The sequence below is a fragment of the Nansenia antarctica genome, assembly GCF_963989245.1.
Source record: "Nansenia antarctica genome assembly, chromosome: 11".
Taxonomy (NCBI): Eukaryota; Metazoa; Chordata; class Actinopteri; order Argentiniformes; family Microstomatidae; genus Nansenia; species Nansenia antarctica.
In genome coordinates, this window is record NC_137681.1 from 11,826,194 (window position 1) to 11,841,166 (window position 14,973).

The 14,973-nt window shown below is 50.9% G+C and overlaps 1 protein-coding gene across 1 annotated transcript in view; it reads right to left on the reverse strand.

The window, feature by feature from the left end:
* Nucleotides 1–803: 803 nt before the first annotated feature.
* Nucleotides 804–14,973, reverse strand: part of LOC308167797 (CASK interacting protein 2) — a gene marked incomplete at both ends in the record, with an annotated part of 42,888 nt that continues 28,718 nt past the window's right edge. Inside the window, 14 exons of the mRNA XM_080542275.1 lie at nucleotides 804–900; nucleotides 991–1,243; nucleotides 1,895–4,102; nucleotides 4,254–4,392; nucleotides 4,816–4,917; nucleotides 5,061–5,171; nucleotides 5,989–6,074; nucleotides 9,078–9,141; nucleotides 10,354–10,514; nucleotides 10,975–11,082; nucleotides 11,442–11,570; nucleotides 12,447–12,564; nucleotides 14,275–14,369; nucleotides 14,834–14,942. Coding sequence (XP_080398401.1) covers nucleotides 804–900; nucleotides 991–1,243; nucleotides 1,895–4,102; nucleotides 4,254–4,392; nucleotides 4,816–4,917; nucleotides 5,061–5,171; nucleotides 5,989–6,074; nucleotides 9,078–9,141; nucleotides 10,354–10,514; nucleotides 10,975–11,082; nucleotides 11,442–11,570; nucleotides 12,447–12,564; nucleotides 14,275–14,369; nucleotides 14,834–14,942 — 3,780 coding nt within the window. The remainder of the gene's footprint in view (nucleotides 901–990; nucleotides 1,244–1,894; nucleotides 4,103–4,253; nucleotides 4,393–4,815; nucleotides 4,918–5,060; nucleotides 5,172–5,988; nucleotides 6,075–9,077; nucleotides 9,142–10,353; nucleotides 10,515–10,974; nucleotides 11,083–11,441; nucleotides 11,571–12,446; nucleotides 12,565–14,274; nucleotides 14,370–14,833; nucleotides 14,943–14,973) is intronic.

Sequence of the window (14,973 nt, forward strand, 5' to 3'; positions counted from 1 at the left end):
ATAGAAAATGGATAATATATATATTGGATTAAATTAAACGTTTAGCGAAGTCACAAGCGATAAGCATCCAAATAAAATTGAATAGCCAATGTTAATATATTTTGCACAATATACTTTTACAAAAATCATAAGACTCATCTCTTACAATATATTTTCTTGAAGTACACAGGAGCTCCCTTTGTTAGAACAAACATATACAGTAGGTATTACTTGATAAGAAAAAACAACATTTTCTGTGGCGTTGGAGATAACGCAACATGGAAACAAACATTCAGTACAGACTCAAATACAACATTTCAAATAAACATACATGTTAGAAATGGACCCTTGGTTCCCTTTAGTGGTGGACTGTCCTCTAGACACATCTGGTGGAGTGAGAGCAGGATCAGAGGGAAGATGGCTCCCTCTCTCTATCTAAAAACAAACACACTAGATCTCGGCATTCTGTCCTTGGCTTGATGTTATTGCAAAGTCTGTTATTGTGCTGCCCTTGTGCTTGGCAGAGCCTTTGATACAAGAGTGATGATGTGCTGCAGTTAAGTGTGTGTGTGTGTGTGTGCGTGCGTGCGTGCACGCACCCAAGCATCTCTGTTCTCTGATGGTCCTCCAACAACAGAATCCACAGCTGTGTCTGTAGGGTAAGTGCTTAGGTTGAAATTCAGATGATACCATTGTCTGTTGCTAGCCCAAAGTACCCCCACTGTCTGGGGGAAGAATGCCGTGGATGTGGCAACTGATACCAAGAAGTATTAGTATTAGTCCTTTTCAGAGTGCCTTTGGTGAAGTAGGGGTCGGAGGGGGATTTAGTCCAACATGGCATCCAGCTGGTCGGCGAGGTCATCAAACATGTTGCCGATGTCATCCAGAATGTTCCCCGCTGCCTTCACTGTGCTGCTGCCGCTGGAAACACAGAGGAGAGAGAACAATGTCAGAGAGAGTGAGTATGTGTGTATGTGTCTGTGCGTGCATGCACCAGCTTGTGTGTCTTACCCATCAATGCTGTTGTCCTGCGCCAGTTTCTTTTCCACCACTTTCAGAGCTGCCTCCAGGGATGTGCTGGTCTCATCGAGCCTCCTCTGAACCAGCATCTCCGGGTAGGCCGCACCAGCCGCCTGGGCCTTTCCTGCTCTACCTGCCTGGCTGAGAGGCCCCGAGTGGGTGTAGGAAGAGGCTGGAACCGGGGAGGATGGGGCAGTGAACGCGACACTCTGGAACGCATTGACGGTCACACCTGGTGAACGGGCTGAGTGGGACAACAGAGAGAGGAGAGAGAGAGAGAGATACTGAATATAGATGGTATATATGTATAATACAGATATGGATTAGTACTCGATTAGGGATGCTCCGATTTATGGGCCACCGATTTAAATCGGCCGATTTCACTCCAAATGACTCGATCGGTGATCGTCAAAAATGGCCGATCGCAAAAACCGTTTTTTTTTTTTTTTCCCTGGGGAAGACAGATAACTGAACAGAAAACATAGGAGGACGTAACAGTATGTAAACCATGAAGGCCACGTTTATGATGTCTTTTATACAGCCATATCGACTGACTTGGGCTTCAGGCCCTAACTGGGTGATAGGCCAGACCTTTACTATGCCATAAAAATGGGTCTGCGTTTGCTTGGTGCCTAATGGATCAAAACTTTTGTCTAAAAAGCAAAAAATATGTAGGCTATCCAGTCAGTAGGCCTACAGTTATGTATTTTAAAAAAAATCGGTATCGGTATCGGTTGATCTTGAGGAAAAAAATCGGTGATCGGTATCGGCCCCAAAAATCCAGATCGGAGCATCCCTATACTCGATACCTCTAATCCACCGTTCTTGTCTTTTAATCTACATTTCACACTGACATGGGCAAACTGGGGACGTTAGTACACACAGTGTGTCTTACCTGAGGCTGTAGATGTGCTGAGCTGGGGCAGTCTGGAGGCAGCAGCAGGACTGGCTGCTTTGGCTACTGTGTGTTGTGTACTGGCCGCTTTAGGAGTTGCTGTGTAGGTCTGTGGACTCGCTGGTGTAGGGTTAGTTGTGTATGTCTGTGTACTGCCTGATTTAGCGGTGGTTATCGCATGGTTCTGGGCACTCCCAGATGCGGTCGTCATCCTCTGAGGGCTTGCTGGTTTGGCTGTGAGGGGGGGTTTGAGAGGGCTGGCCGGCTTGGAGGACAGAGGGGGTTTCTGACCCTTGCCCATTGAGCCGACCCTCTGGAAAACCTTTAGGTTGGTGCCTGATCTGAAACCGGCTTCCTCGCCAATCGCCGCCGCCGCCGCCACCTCTCCGTGTGCGTGGAAGCTGTTGGCCCTGCCCTGTGTGTGAGAGAGTGTGTCGTCTCCTCCGTTGGGGGTGGTGGTGGCGGCGTCGTCCTGCGTGTCCGAGTCCCTGTCTTTGGGCTTGTGCCGTCGTTTGACCGTGTTGGACTCCTTCAGGTTGAACTCGGGCACCTCCAGGGGCTTTGGGGCCTGAGACGCGTTTGGGCGGTCGGGAGAAGCCTGGGGCTGGATTTCTGCCTCTGCCCGGCCTCCTACTCCTGTCCTGGGCCGCTGTTTGATGGTGAGGTTGCCGTCCTCTGCAAACGGGAGATTCTCACCCGAGCTACTCTGAGGGGGTGTCGAGCTCTCCAATACCAAACCACTCTTCCTCTCTCTCTCGATCTCTTCTTCTGTTGGTCTCTCTATCCCTCTGGTCTTCTGCAATCTCTCCATTCCCCCTTCCGTCGTCCTTAAGCTCCCCATCCTCCTCAAGCCCCCCAGGCCCAGTGCAGGTACAGGTTTGGGGGAGGCAGGAGTGCCTGGGCTGGGTGCCTGGACCCTCTTAGTGGGGCTACCCCCGCTCCCCTCTAACCTAGCAGCGATACTCCTCACACTACCAGCGCTCTCCACCTCCACCCCTCCCTCTACCACCACGTCTGTCCCGACCGCTGTTACTATCCCTACCGCAGTTGCTCCTCCTGATTCGCTGGCCTGGCTGCCACTCACTGAGCTCAGCCTTTTGGGAGGCGGCGGGGGCGGGCCTTTGCGTCTGGAGCGGACCACGAATGAGTGACTGCGGCTGATGTGGCGCTGGGCGGAGGAGTTGGAGTGGCCCCGTCCCGGCCGCCGCGCCAGGGTGGCGTAGGAAGGCATGGAGGCCGCCGAAGCCAATTCAGCCGCTGCCTCGTCGTCATCGTCGTCAGGCTCTCCGTCAGACAGGGCGTAGCGGGTCAAGCTCTGGGTGCGCTTCTTGGGGTCCCTGAGGGTCTCAGCGTTGAGGCCGTGTCCAGGCCTAGGCCCTGGGAGAGGCACAGCTCCAGCCAGGGGCTTGGGTAACACGCGGTGGCCCAGTTCGGTGCCTGCTCCCTGGGCGTGGAGATGGCTGAAGGCCCTCTGTGTGGGGGAGGCTTGGGGAGAGGAGGAGGCAGGGGAGGAGAGGGGGTGGTGGTGGTGGGGTTGGTAGAGACGGATGGGGGACTGGCAGGGTTTGGGTTTGGAGGGTACTGCAGGGTAGGCAAAGCGGGGCATCTTGCTGGGGGTGAGGGGAGGGGTGAGGGGCAGTGTCGTCGGGGCGGTGGGCTGGCGTAGGTTGTCCAACACCTCTGTGGATCTCTGTTGGTCTCTCCCAGGGTTTTCTACCCGCTGTCTCCCCCCTCCTCTTCTTCCTCCGTTTCCCAAGTTCTCGTCCGAATGGCTGTACGTACTGGCTGACGCCAGGGTGGTGTGGTGTCCTGGGAAATTCCCGGAATTTCCAGAATTCCCCGATCCACGAGAACGCATTCCGATGCTCTCCTGGCTGAGCGACATGGCCGACATGACCGCCGGCGAGACCCCACCCCTCATCCCAAACCCCTCTCCCACGCCTCCTCCCGCTCTCCCGATCATGGCGCTCTGTAGCTCGGCACTCAACTCGCTGTCCTGGAAGGAGGAGAGGAGCTTGGGGGAGTGGCAGCAGTCGCCGCAGGAGTCCGGGCGTGTGTGAGAGTGTGAGTTCGCGGGGGCGTGTTCGATGGCCATCAGCTCCAGGGCGGCGGGGGGTTTCCGGCTCAGCGTCCCCCCGCCAGAGTGGTTCCGAGAGCGGTGCAGGTCACACAGCCTCTTCACCGCCAACATCAACTTCTTCTGGTGGCCTGAGACATGGAACATATATGGATTTAAAAAGCACATAGGGTGAAATGTCGAAAGTGATAGAGTTGGCATGCGTTTGGAAAGGCGTTTTATTTTATTTTTTTACACTACCTATAGTAGCCGTGTGTGTGTGTGTGTGTGTGTCTCCCTTACCTAGCTTGATGATGCCTATCTCTTGCAGGTCTTCCCAGGTGATGTCCTTCACTATGCTGATGCAGTCGTAACCGTTCTCACACAGCCTCTTCTGGTACTGAGGGAGACCTATTGTACTTAACCACTCCGCTAGGTCAGCCTGACAGGGAGGGGGAGAGATGGAGAGGAAGAGATGGAGAAAAGGAGGACAGGAAGAGAAAGAGACAGGGTTGAGTACATACTTTGAATGTTGTTGACATACCGAATGAGTAATCCCCACTATTACTTAGTTAGTGTAGCGTAGGGGATTACTCACCGAATCCATTGCATTGCAATGTTTTCGCTTGACTAGCGAGTGTGTCATTTTCAACAACGTTGAAATTCATTTACATTTTTCGGAATAAAAGTGACATTTCTGATTGGTTGCCGACTAGTTCACGGTTTCACCAGCTGCTGTCACAAATGTATAGTATGCTATAGCAGTGTGTCAGCCCTTGAGCACTACTGTGGTAATGATACAATAGTGTACACATATGTGGTAAAGTTGTGTATGGAGGTCAGAGGTCAAGTGGGTGTCTCTTACTGGGATGTAGTCGGGGAGCCACTCAGGGATGTTCAGGTTGCTGATCTCTATGGAGATCTTCTTACGGTGGCCTGGCTTGGTCACGCCGATGGCTGTGAGGTCCTGGAAGGCAAACGCCAGAATAGGAATGACTTCTACATAGCATGACTTCTACATAGCATAGACACAGGGATCCCTAAGACACTGTTGATGAGCTGATTCTTTAAAGACAGACAGCGTGGTCATTTAGACACACACACACACACCTCTGGGGTCATCCTGCTGATAGTAGGCACGTCATATCCCGAGGTGAGGAAGTTAGAAGTGTACTGCTCCAACTGAAACTCACACAGCCATTGGTAGATAGCCTCAGAGTCCTACAGGAAAGAACATAGCGGGCCCTATTATGCACTTCATAAGTCTTAAGCAATAAGACGAGGCGGTAGATCTAAACTTAAGACGTGGAGGCGTGGTCAAGGCCACTTTGCTATTATGCGTGCGGTAGTGGGCGCCTAAAACCCGGCGCTAAGCAAAGAAATTAGTCATGGGTGTGTTTTGGGCGTCTTCTCAATCAACCCAATCAGCGTGCCAGGTGCCATTCCCTTTAAGAACCGGCTGCGTTGAGTCATTAGCGCTATGCTATTATGGAAGTCCTAAGAAGGAGGTCAGCGCGCTTCTCTGCCTCTCCCTTCTGAAATAAAACATTTATACTGTGACCGTAATTGACGTCTTGCCGTGGAGCCACGTGCGTGTTCATGTGTGCCCACATGCATGCGCAAACCGCGGAGGCGCGCTCGTGTTTCAAAACGTGCATGAAGTCTAAACTTAAGAACTTTTCAAACCACTTCTTAGCGCTAGGAGCAAAGTCAGATCGCATAATAGCAGGGGCGCCTAGTGCACTTCATTAACATATGAACACTCCCACAATGAGTAATATATGCACGGGAGTATTACGTCTTGTGTGGGCGCCCATCGACACCGGCATAATAGCAGTAGCGCGTATGAAGCGCATAATAAGGGTGGCGGTAGGTCTTAACCTGGCGGTGCGTCTTAATTAAGACTTAAGACGGCAAGTTAAGAAGTGCATAATAGGGCCCATAGTGTTAATAACACACACACACACACACACACACACACACACACACACACACACGCACACGCACACGCACACACACACAGAGTGGATGAACTCACCCTGCCCTCCAGGAGGTGTTCTGGTCTCATGAACCCACTCTGCTCCGCTGTCCGAGTCCCATTCACCTGACGACGAGGACCACAACCTACCAAACACACACAATTAATTCTGAGGTACATGACAACCTTCATCTGACAAAAAACTGGAAGAGGAAAAAAAAGAGACCAAATTAATCCTATGACAGAAAAACTGAATAACACACACACACACACACACACACACCTCCATGGTAAATACACGTCGGCACGTACGGCAACAACATACAGGTAGCTACAGGTTCTGTAGCTCTATCTAGCGGTGTCCTAGCCAGTTATGTCCAGTCCAGTGGTTCTCTCCAGCTGAAGGTAAATTACCTTGTGACTCTGAAGGCCCCAGCCTTAGAGCAGACAGATGACATATTACCACAGCTCACAGAAGAATGCGCCTCTACTCGCTCTCTTTCTCCCTCCCGAGGCACCGGTTTTGATCTCTCTTTCCCTATCTCTCCCTCCCTCCCTCCGTAGGTCCAAACTAGTCAGAGGCCCCAGTTGTCCCCCGGGGGGTGAAAACAGCACCTAAAGATGAGTTATTTGACCCAGGGGGGGTGGAGAAGAGGGGGCCATGTGTTTGTGTGTCTGCACACCTCGTCAAGTCCAAAACATACTCCTAACTACTCTCAAGGCCAGAGAGAGAGAGCGAGAGAAAGGGAAGAATCAGAGCATGTATAGACAGTCCTGTATGTAAACCCTATCAGGCCAACAATGAGACACTGTAACAGTGAGAGTGAGTTAGTGTGTCACACAGCTGATCGTGCAGAGTGTATCAACTAGGGCCTCAGAGCCGGTTCCACTGGGCCTGCGTCTATGCCCATCAGTCTAGGACCAGAGACCCAGCCTCAGGAGTGGATAGATAGATAGGTACTTGTTGATCTCTGAGGGAAAATCAAGGCATTACAGAAGCTCCCACCACAAACAACAACAAAATAAAGTGACAATTGAAATAATAGAATAAGATAAAAATAGGCTGGTGGAGGTTGACTTGACTTCCTGTGCTTTCATACCGTTCCTCCTTCTGTTCCATGTATTACAATAAGCCCCGTCTTCCGATTTCTCCCTCCACCAGCATCCACTGGTTTAAGCCTACGCTCTGTCTTTGTTTACACACACGACTCGACAGTTCCAACACACGTTGGAATACTGCAGTGCAGGTTTGAGTGCGTGTCTGTCTGATGCTGTCTGTGCCAGGTCTCTACACATGGATCTGATCACACCCACACCCTAACCCCAACCCTGTTGGCTGGCATGGTTATGGCTGTGCTGTTGGTGTGTGTTTGTTTAAATTAATCACAGTTCTGCTCCGCTATAAAAAAAAATCCCAGAGTAAACACATAGATAATCACCACGGAACTGCAGAAGTAGCAGCAGTAAACAAACTCAGAACCTCTGTGTTTTCGTGTAGGGCAGGCTGCTCCTTGGTGAGGCTAAATGTAGCCTGAAAACTACAACAACAACCAACGAGACCCATCTGTGTGTGTTCAGAGGGACACACAGACATATGTGACAGCAGCTGGTGAAACCGGGAACAAGTCGCCAACCGACGGTTCGTTCAGACTTGTATTCAATGATTCGTTAAGTAATCCCCACTACGACCTAGTTAGTGCGAATCCATTGCATTGCAGTATTTTGGCTTGACTAGCGAAGTGTGTCATTGATGAACCCTAACGCTGAAAGTTATTTACATTTTTCAGAATAAAAGTCAGAACATTCTGATTGGTTGCTGACTTGTTCCCAGCTGCTGTCACATATCCAAAATGTACATTTGAGACCCCCTTCCACCGTCTCTTGTAATATCAACAGAATAACTAGAACATAACATAACTGGATTCTGTATGTGACGGGCGTCAAGTTTGCTGCAGCATTGCTTTTCTGTATTGTCACCCACGTGACCGTCATCGAAATACCCGAGGGAAACCAGCTACGCCATCAAAAAGCTAGCAATTCGATGGCATGGGTGGGGGCTAATTCCGTTTTTTGTTTTTTTATATCAGAAAGCCAGGATTGCCGAGTCTTACCCGTCTGCAGGAAGGAGAGTGGTGCTGCTGTCTTTTTGCACCTCATCTCTCTTTCTCTGTTTCCTTCCCTCTCTTGCTCTTCTTCTCTCTCTGTACCCCTCTCTCCACCTGTAGAGCTGTCTGAGTCTCACTGCTCCGCAGATGAACCTCAGGGAAATGTCAACAACTCCCCAACTCCCTCCCTTTTTCCTCACCTCCTCTCTCTCTCTCTCTCGTATCTTTCTTGTTATTCACTCTCCCACTCTTTCTTTGTCTCCTCCCCTCTCAGTTTGTCTTCTCTCCCTAGTTTCGCTCTCTCTCTCTCTCTCTCTCTCTCTCTCTATGATATACTATGGTATGTGTCAAACCCTCCCCGACTGTCTGTGTTCCGCTGAACAGTTGAGAACTCTTTGCAAAGTCCTTACTCAGCAGAATGCCCTAAGCTCGGGGAAAAACCCGGCATCTCTTCTCTGTGTTCCTCTTCCATACCCACTGGTTAGGGAGAGCAAAGACTCCCTTTTTATTAGTTCTGTAAAGAGGTGTGCTGACTCTGACTGAAGTCTTGACAGGCGGTATAAATGTGCAGAGCTGGGGGGTTTATTGGTTGTGTGGTGCTGTAAGCTTCCTCCTCTCTCTCTCTCTCTCGCTCTCTCGCTCTCTCTCGCTCTCTCGCTCTCTCTCGCTCTCTCTCTCTCTCTCGCTCTCTCTCTCTCTCTCTCTCTCTCTCTCTCTCTCTCTCTCTCTCTCTCTCTCTCTCATTTCCCCTGTGCCCTGTGGCTCCAGGCTTGGGCTGGCGTGACAGGTGGAATACTCTGTAACACAGACCTCACATGCTGAATTATGTCTAGCTAGTGCAAGAGACACTGAATACCATCTAGACTGATATCCGAAAAATATCATGTGTATCGCAAGTAAAAGCAAACTACATTTAATTGGAAGAAATTATCTTCACATCCAAGCATCTCTTATACAGCTCTATATACAGAGAGTGTACATGTCTGTGGAAGATGGAGGAAAAAAAGAAGAGAAAGTAAGAGAGGAGTGTGGTAGGCGACTGACCTGTGGGTCCATCTGGCTGCTTGCTGTGGTCCTGTTCCCCTAATTCACCAGCAGAGGGAGCCAGCTACACAGAGAAACAGAGGGCTGGGGTTAGTGACACACACACAAGTGACTTCTCTGAGAAGTAGTCCTTTACCAGCACAGTGCAAAGTGTTTTTCCTGGTGTATGGACCTTCAACCTTGTAACAATAATATAATAAAATATAACCGCAAGCGGCAATGGGGCGTGTTCCTACAGATATGCCCCCATAACCATAAATGGGGTGAGATTGACAGACACGGGGTAGACCTACAGACAGGTTGTAGATTGACAGATAGGGGGTAGACCTACAGACAGGGGGGTAGACCACTCATCAAGTTGAACTCATGATATACTAAGCTATGATTTTATGAAGTACCGTAAGACCACTGGCCTGCCAGGGTCATGGGCTCTAACCTTCCCAGGGTCATGGGCTCTAACCTTCCCAGTGTCATGGCCTCTAACCTTCCCAGGGTCGTGGCCTCTAACCTTCCCAGGGTCATGGCCTCTAACCTTCCCAGGGTCATGGCCTCTAACCTTCCCAGGGTCGTGGCCTCTAACCTTCCCAGGGTCGTGGCCTCTAACCTTCCCAGGGTCATGGCCTCTAACCTTCCCAGGGTCGTGGCCTCTAACCCTCCCAGGGTCGTGGCCTCTAACCTTCCCAGGGTCATGGCCTCTAACCTTCCCAGGGTCATGGCCTCTAACCTTCCCAGGGTCATGGCCTCTAACCTTCCCAGGGTCATGGCCTCTAACCTTCCCAGGGTCATGGCCTCTAACCTTCCCAGGGTCATGGCCTCTAACCTTCCCAGGGTCGTGGCCTCTAACCTTCCCAGGGTCGTGGCCTCTAACCTTCCCAGGGTCATGGCCTCTAACCTTCCCAGGGTCGTGGCCTCTAACCCTCCCAGGGTCGTGGCCTCTAACCTTCCCAGGGTCATGGCCTCTAACCTTCCCAGGGTCATGGCCTCTAACCTTCCCAGGGTCATGGCCTCTAACCTTCCCAGGGTCATGGCCTCTAACCTTCCCAGGGTCATGGCCTCTAACCTTCCCAGGGTCATGGCCTCTAACCTTCCCAGGGTCATGGCCTCTAACCTTCCCAGGGTCATGGGCTCTAACCTTCCCAGGGTCATGGCCTCTAACCTTCCCAGGGTCATGGCCTCTAACCTTCTCAGTGTCATGGTCTCTAACCTTCCCAGTGTCATGGCCTCTAACCTTCCCAGGGTCATGGGCTCTAACCTTCCCAGGGTCATGGGCTCTAACCTTCCCAGGGTAATGGGCTCTAACCTTCCCAGGGTCGTGGGCTCCGCTGGGCAGGCGGGCGTGGGTCCCATTCTGTCCCTGGCTGCTCTCTGAGCTCTGGCCACTGCCTGCACTACGACTGCTGCCCACGCTGCCCGCACTGCCGACGCTGTTCCTGTCACCTGAGAGAGAGAGAGAGAGAACAAGGGAGAGAGATAGAGAGTGTAAGTAGCAAACATCTCGTGTGGAGAATTGAGGGATCCTTCGTCGGAAAAGGAATGCCCGAGAGAACTGAGAGAGAGACAGAAAAAGGTTATTGGGTAGCAGAGATGGTTTATTGAAGCTCTACAGGGCATGGGGATAAAGGGGGGCGGGGGGGACTTAAGCTCTGGGGCGGTTGCGAGATTGGGGGGGGGCGGGGCGGGGCGGGGGCTAGGGTTAGGCAGCTATGACGTCTAGGCGGGACTGGGGGAACTGAGTATATGGGAAGAGGATCACACTTGTGATGTTTTTAAGGGGGGGGGGGTAACACACCCTTACCAGTGTGTACGAGGGTTGGCTGTGATACGAGGCGTGTTCGCAGAGAGATCAGGGGAGCGTGGGATAGAGGGGGGGGGGGAGGGCGGGTCCACACACTCTTACCAGTGGGTGGGCTCCTGAGGACCCAAATGTCCTCAACGGGGCTAGCTGGACTAGCTGAGGCTGAGAGGACACTGCCAGGTGGAACACCTAACAAACACACACACTTTACTGGTCGGGACGGGGACGGGCTGTCTGTCTGTCTGTCTGCTGGGCCCGGGGCCGGCCTGGGGGGATGGGGACCCCAAGGACCACAGGGCCAGTAGACATCAGCGCTCTCTGTCTCCCGGACGGAGGTGGGAGGGGGTGGGGGGAGGGTGGAGGGTGGCACCGGGGTGGAACGTCCCCGACGAATCGGAGGATTTGTCCGAGGATAAATTGTGATAGGTGATGGTAAAGAGGTAGTAAAAGTCAAGGGTGTTTGAGTGAGGGTGCGTGCATGAGTGTAATAGTGATGGAGTGAGAGACAGGTGAGGGTCATAGTCGAAGAGTCCGTGTGTGTGTGCGTGTGTGTGTGTGTGCGTGTGTACCTGCGTGTTCGTAGTAGAGGGTGTAGGAGTCGTCAGTCTGGGGGGCAGGGCCCATGCTTGCGGGAGCAGCCCTTGACAGGAAGTGCTGACGTTGGCTTGGCAATGAGACCTGGCGGGAGAGAGTGCCCCCTGGGTGGGCCGGGAGTGGAAAGAGACACAAGGTGAAGCGTACGTACGCGCGTGTCTGTGTGTGTGTGTGTGTGTGTGTGTGTGTACAAAAACTGGTACTGTACACCCTAGAGCCCTCAAGGAAAGAGACCTGCTACTCCACCAGTCATGAATTCTCTCCGTTCGATGGCATAAACCCCTTTTAGTGTTACATAATGGCTGCTGAATATGACTGTGAGATCAGCACTTCTGCTGAGAAGGCTTACGCTGCTTCTGTGTGTGTGGAGGCAGCGGGATGCTGACACTCTGTTGACAACATCACTGAGTGAGTACACACACACACACACACACACACACACACACACACACAACACAGCTGAGTTGTCCTCGAGTTCGCTCTCACAGTAAGGACCCGTCAACAACTCTGAGCTTTAAACTAGGATTTCCGCTCACACACACACACACACACACACACACACACACACACACACACACACACACACACACACACACAGTACTCGGCATACAGTACTAGACAGAGTGTCATGGCTTTCGAACTGAGCTGACACTTCCCAATCTGGCCCTGGTAAGCCTATTAAAAAGTGGGTGTATAGAGTATAGAGTGTGTGTGTGTGTGTGTGTGTGTGTGTGTGTGTGTGTGTGTGTGTGTGTGTGTGTGTGTGTGTGTGACATTTGAGAGTTCTTTGTGGGACCTATAAGTGTTTGGCCTGCTGTATTGAATACCATAGAGTAATTTACTGCTGCATAGTTTCAGGGTCTTCTATTGTGGAACCAGGCTAAATTTGAAGGTGTATGTGTGAGAGTGACAGTGAGTGTGATTGCAGTAGTATATATGTGTGTGTGTGTGTGTGTGTGTGTGTGTGTGTGTGTGTGTACCTGCTCTCCGGCTGATGACCTCCACCACAGACGGGGGGAAGTAGCCCACTCTGTCTGTCCCCCTCTGGTTGTCATGGATGTAACCCTTCCACCGCCCGTCCATGTGCTGCTCCAAAACCTGGAATCAACCAATCATAAGGCTGCTTCATCCAGGGTGGGTGGGAGCCAATCACATGGCTGCTTCATAAGTAGAGGTTGTCCTGTGTCTTTGCCCCCTCTACCAAAACCACACTACTGGCTTGAGTCTACAGTATAGTCCAGTTTACACAGAGCCATCTCCTTCAATGACCAGTATGTCCTTGTTACTGGGAGTCTATCGTCTATGGGAGACATGTGGGGCGGCTGTGGCTCAGGAGGTAGGTCTAATGATCGCAAGGTCGGTGGTCCAATCCCTGGCTCCACGTGTGGAGGTGTACTTGGGCAAGACACTGAACCCCAAATTTCTCTCGATGAGCGGGCTACCTTGCATGGTATTGGTGTGTGAATGTGTGTGTGTGTGAATGGGTGAATGAGAGGCCATTGTAAAGGAATAAGCTTCGGAATAAGGCGCTATATAAGTGCAGTCCATTTACATGTTTTTTGTCCATTTACAGACTTTGAGAGACAACTGGAACCACTACAGTCGGCTAAGCAAGTGACTGAGAGTCTTTTTGTGTGAACTATGGATGAACTGTATGACGCCGCAGGCCATGCTTTTACATGGTAATGAGAAGGCTTTGGTACACACACGCACTGGCTGAGTGAGTCTGAACAAATATGACTGTGTGTGTGCGTGTGTCCGGAAGAGACGAACACAAACATGACTGAGTCCAGAGGCATGTCACCGAATACAAAGACACACAAGTCTAAACAGTAGGATCCTGGAAAATGAAGGTATGACTCACATAAGGATGCATGCAAACTCCCAACCCTCTCCTCCCCCTCCCCCCCTTCACTAACACACATACACACACTACATGAGAGTGACAGGAGCGTGTCCCTACCTGCTGCTCTACAGTTCTCTCTCACACCCCCAAAACATACCTCTAATCTCACAGTACACCTAATTGCACGAATACCTCACAAACATCTAGGGCTACCACAAGAAAAGACACTCACACCGTACACCGAATTACCACCCACTTTTACCTTTAAACAACACACTTCACCCATCACCATGCAACAGAAAAACAACCTCATATTTGACATTCTGAATAAATCGTACGAACACGAAGATCTTGGGCCGGTATCACAGACAGGGCTTAAGCCTAGTCCTGGACTAAATCACACCTTCAACGTAAAATCTCAATTGAATATGGAGGCGGCTGTGGCGCAGGAGGTAGAGCCACCGTCTAATGATCGCAAGGTTGGCAGATCGGCGGTTCGAGCCCCGGCTGGCCACATGTCGAAATGTCTTTGGGCAAGACACTGAATCCCAAATTCCTCCCAGTGAGCGGGCCGGCGCCTTGCATGGTAGCTTGCCGCCATTGGTGTGTGAATGTGTGTGGGAATGGGTGAATGAGAGGCCGTTGTAAAGCGCTTTGGATAAAGGCGCTATATAAGTGCAGTCCAATTACCAATATGCTTTTTAGTCTAGGATTAGGCTTAAGCCTGGTCTGTGTAACCGGCCCTTTGACTATCATAAACAGATAGTGGTGTGGGCCATGGACCAAGTGATGGCAGAACAGAGATAAGAGTAACCACTGGGGCTTCACCCCGCCCACAGGCCACACAAACTAGCACCACAACTCAACTGGGTGCAAACAAAGCCGATGACTCACTCACTCACCGATGACTCACTCACACACAATACACAGACACAACATATACACACAAAAGCGCAGTTTACCGTGATGAGATCTCCAGCTCGAAGGTTGAGAGCTGTGGGGTCATGGAGGTTCCAGTAATCCTTCAATGCTCTCACTTGGAGAGACCCCGATGCTTCTGCAGAGAGAGAGAGAGAGAGAGAGATAATCTATATATTGAACATGGAGAGGAGATGGTTTTAATTGTTTAGTTATATCTGGATTAGTCAGGGGTCGGCATGAGTCAAGCGTCATGTGAACGATATTGGGCAGACAGCGGTGCTATGCAGGTATGTTTCTATGCAGGTATGTTTCTATGCAGGTATGTCATTTCATAAATGTAACAAATCATACGGTTAAAGTACCAAATAATGATAAATAGCCCACTGCAGAGTAGTCACATGTGGTAAAACATTTGAATGAATGCTCATTTACACCTTATTAGTAATATTGATTTAGACTTAATAGGCTGTGTTACCTTCATCATAGGGCTCAAATGTGTTGTGTTTTGCGGCTCCAGACAGATTTCTTTCTGGCTAAAAATGGCTCTATTCATAGTAAAGGTTGCCGACCTCTGGAAGAGATTGTCCTGCTGTGTTTTACCTCTGAGTAGCAGTTTGATGTCCTTGCTGGCTGTCGAGGTGGTGAACTGGTTGACGATGTCCAAGGCTGTTTGGTTGTAGGTGTTACGGAGGTTCACATCAATACCCGCCTGTACAGAGCAACAGTCTGTTAGACTCCAT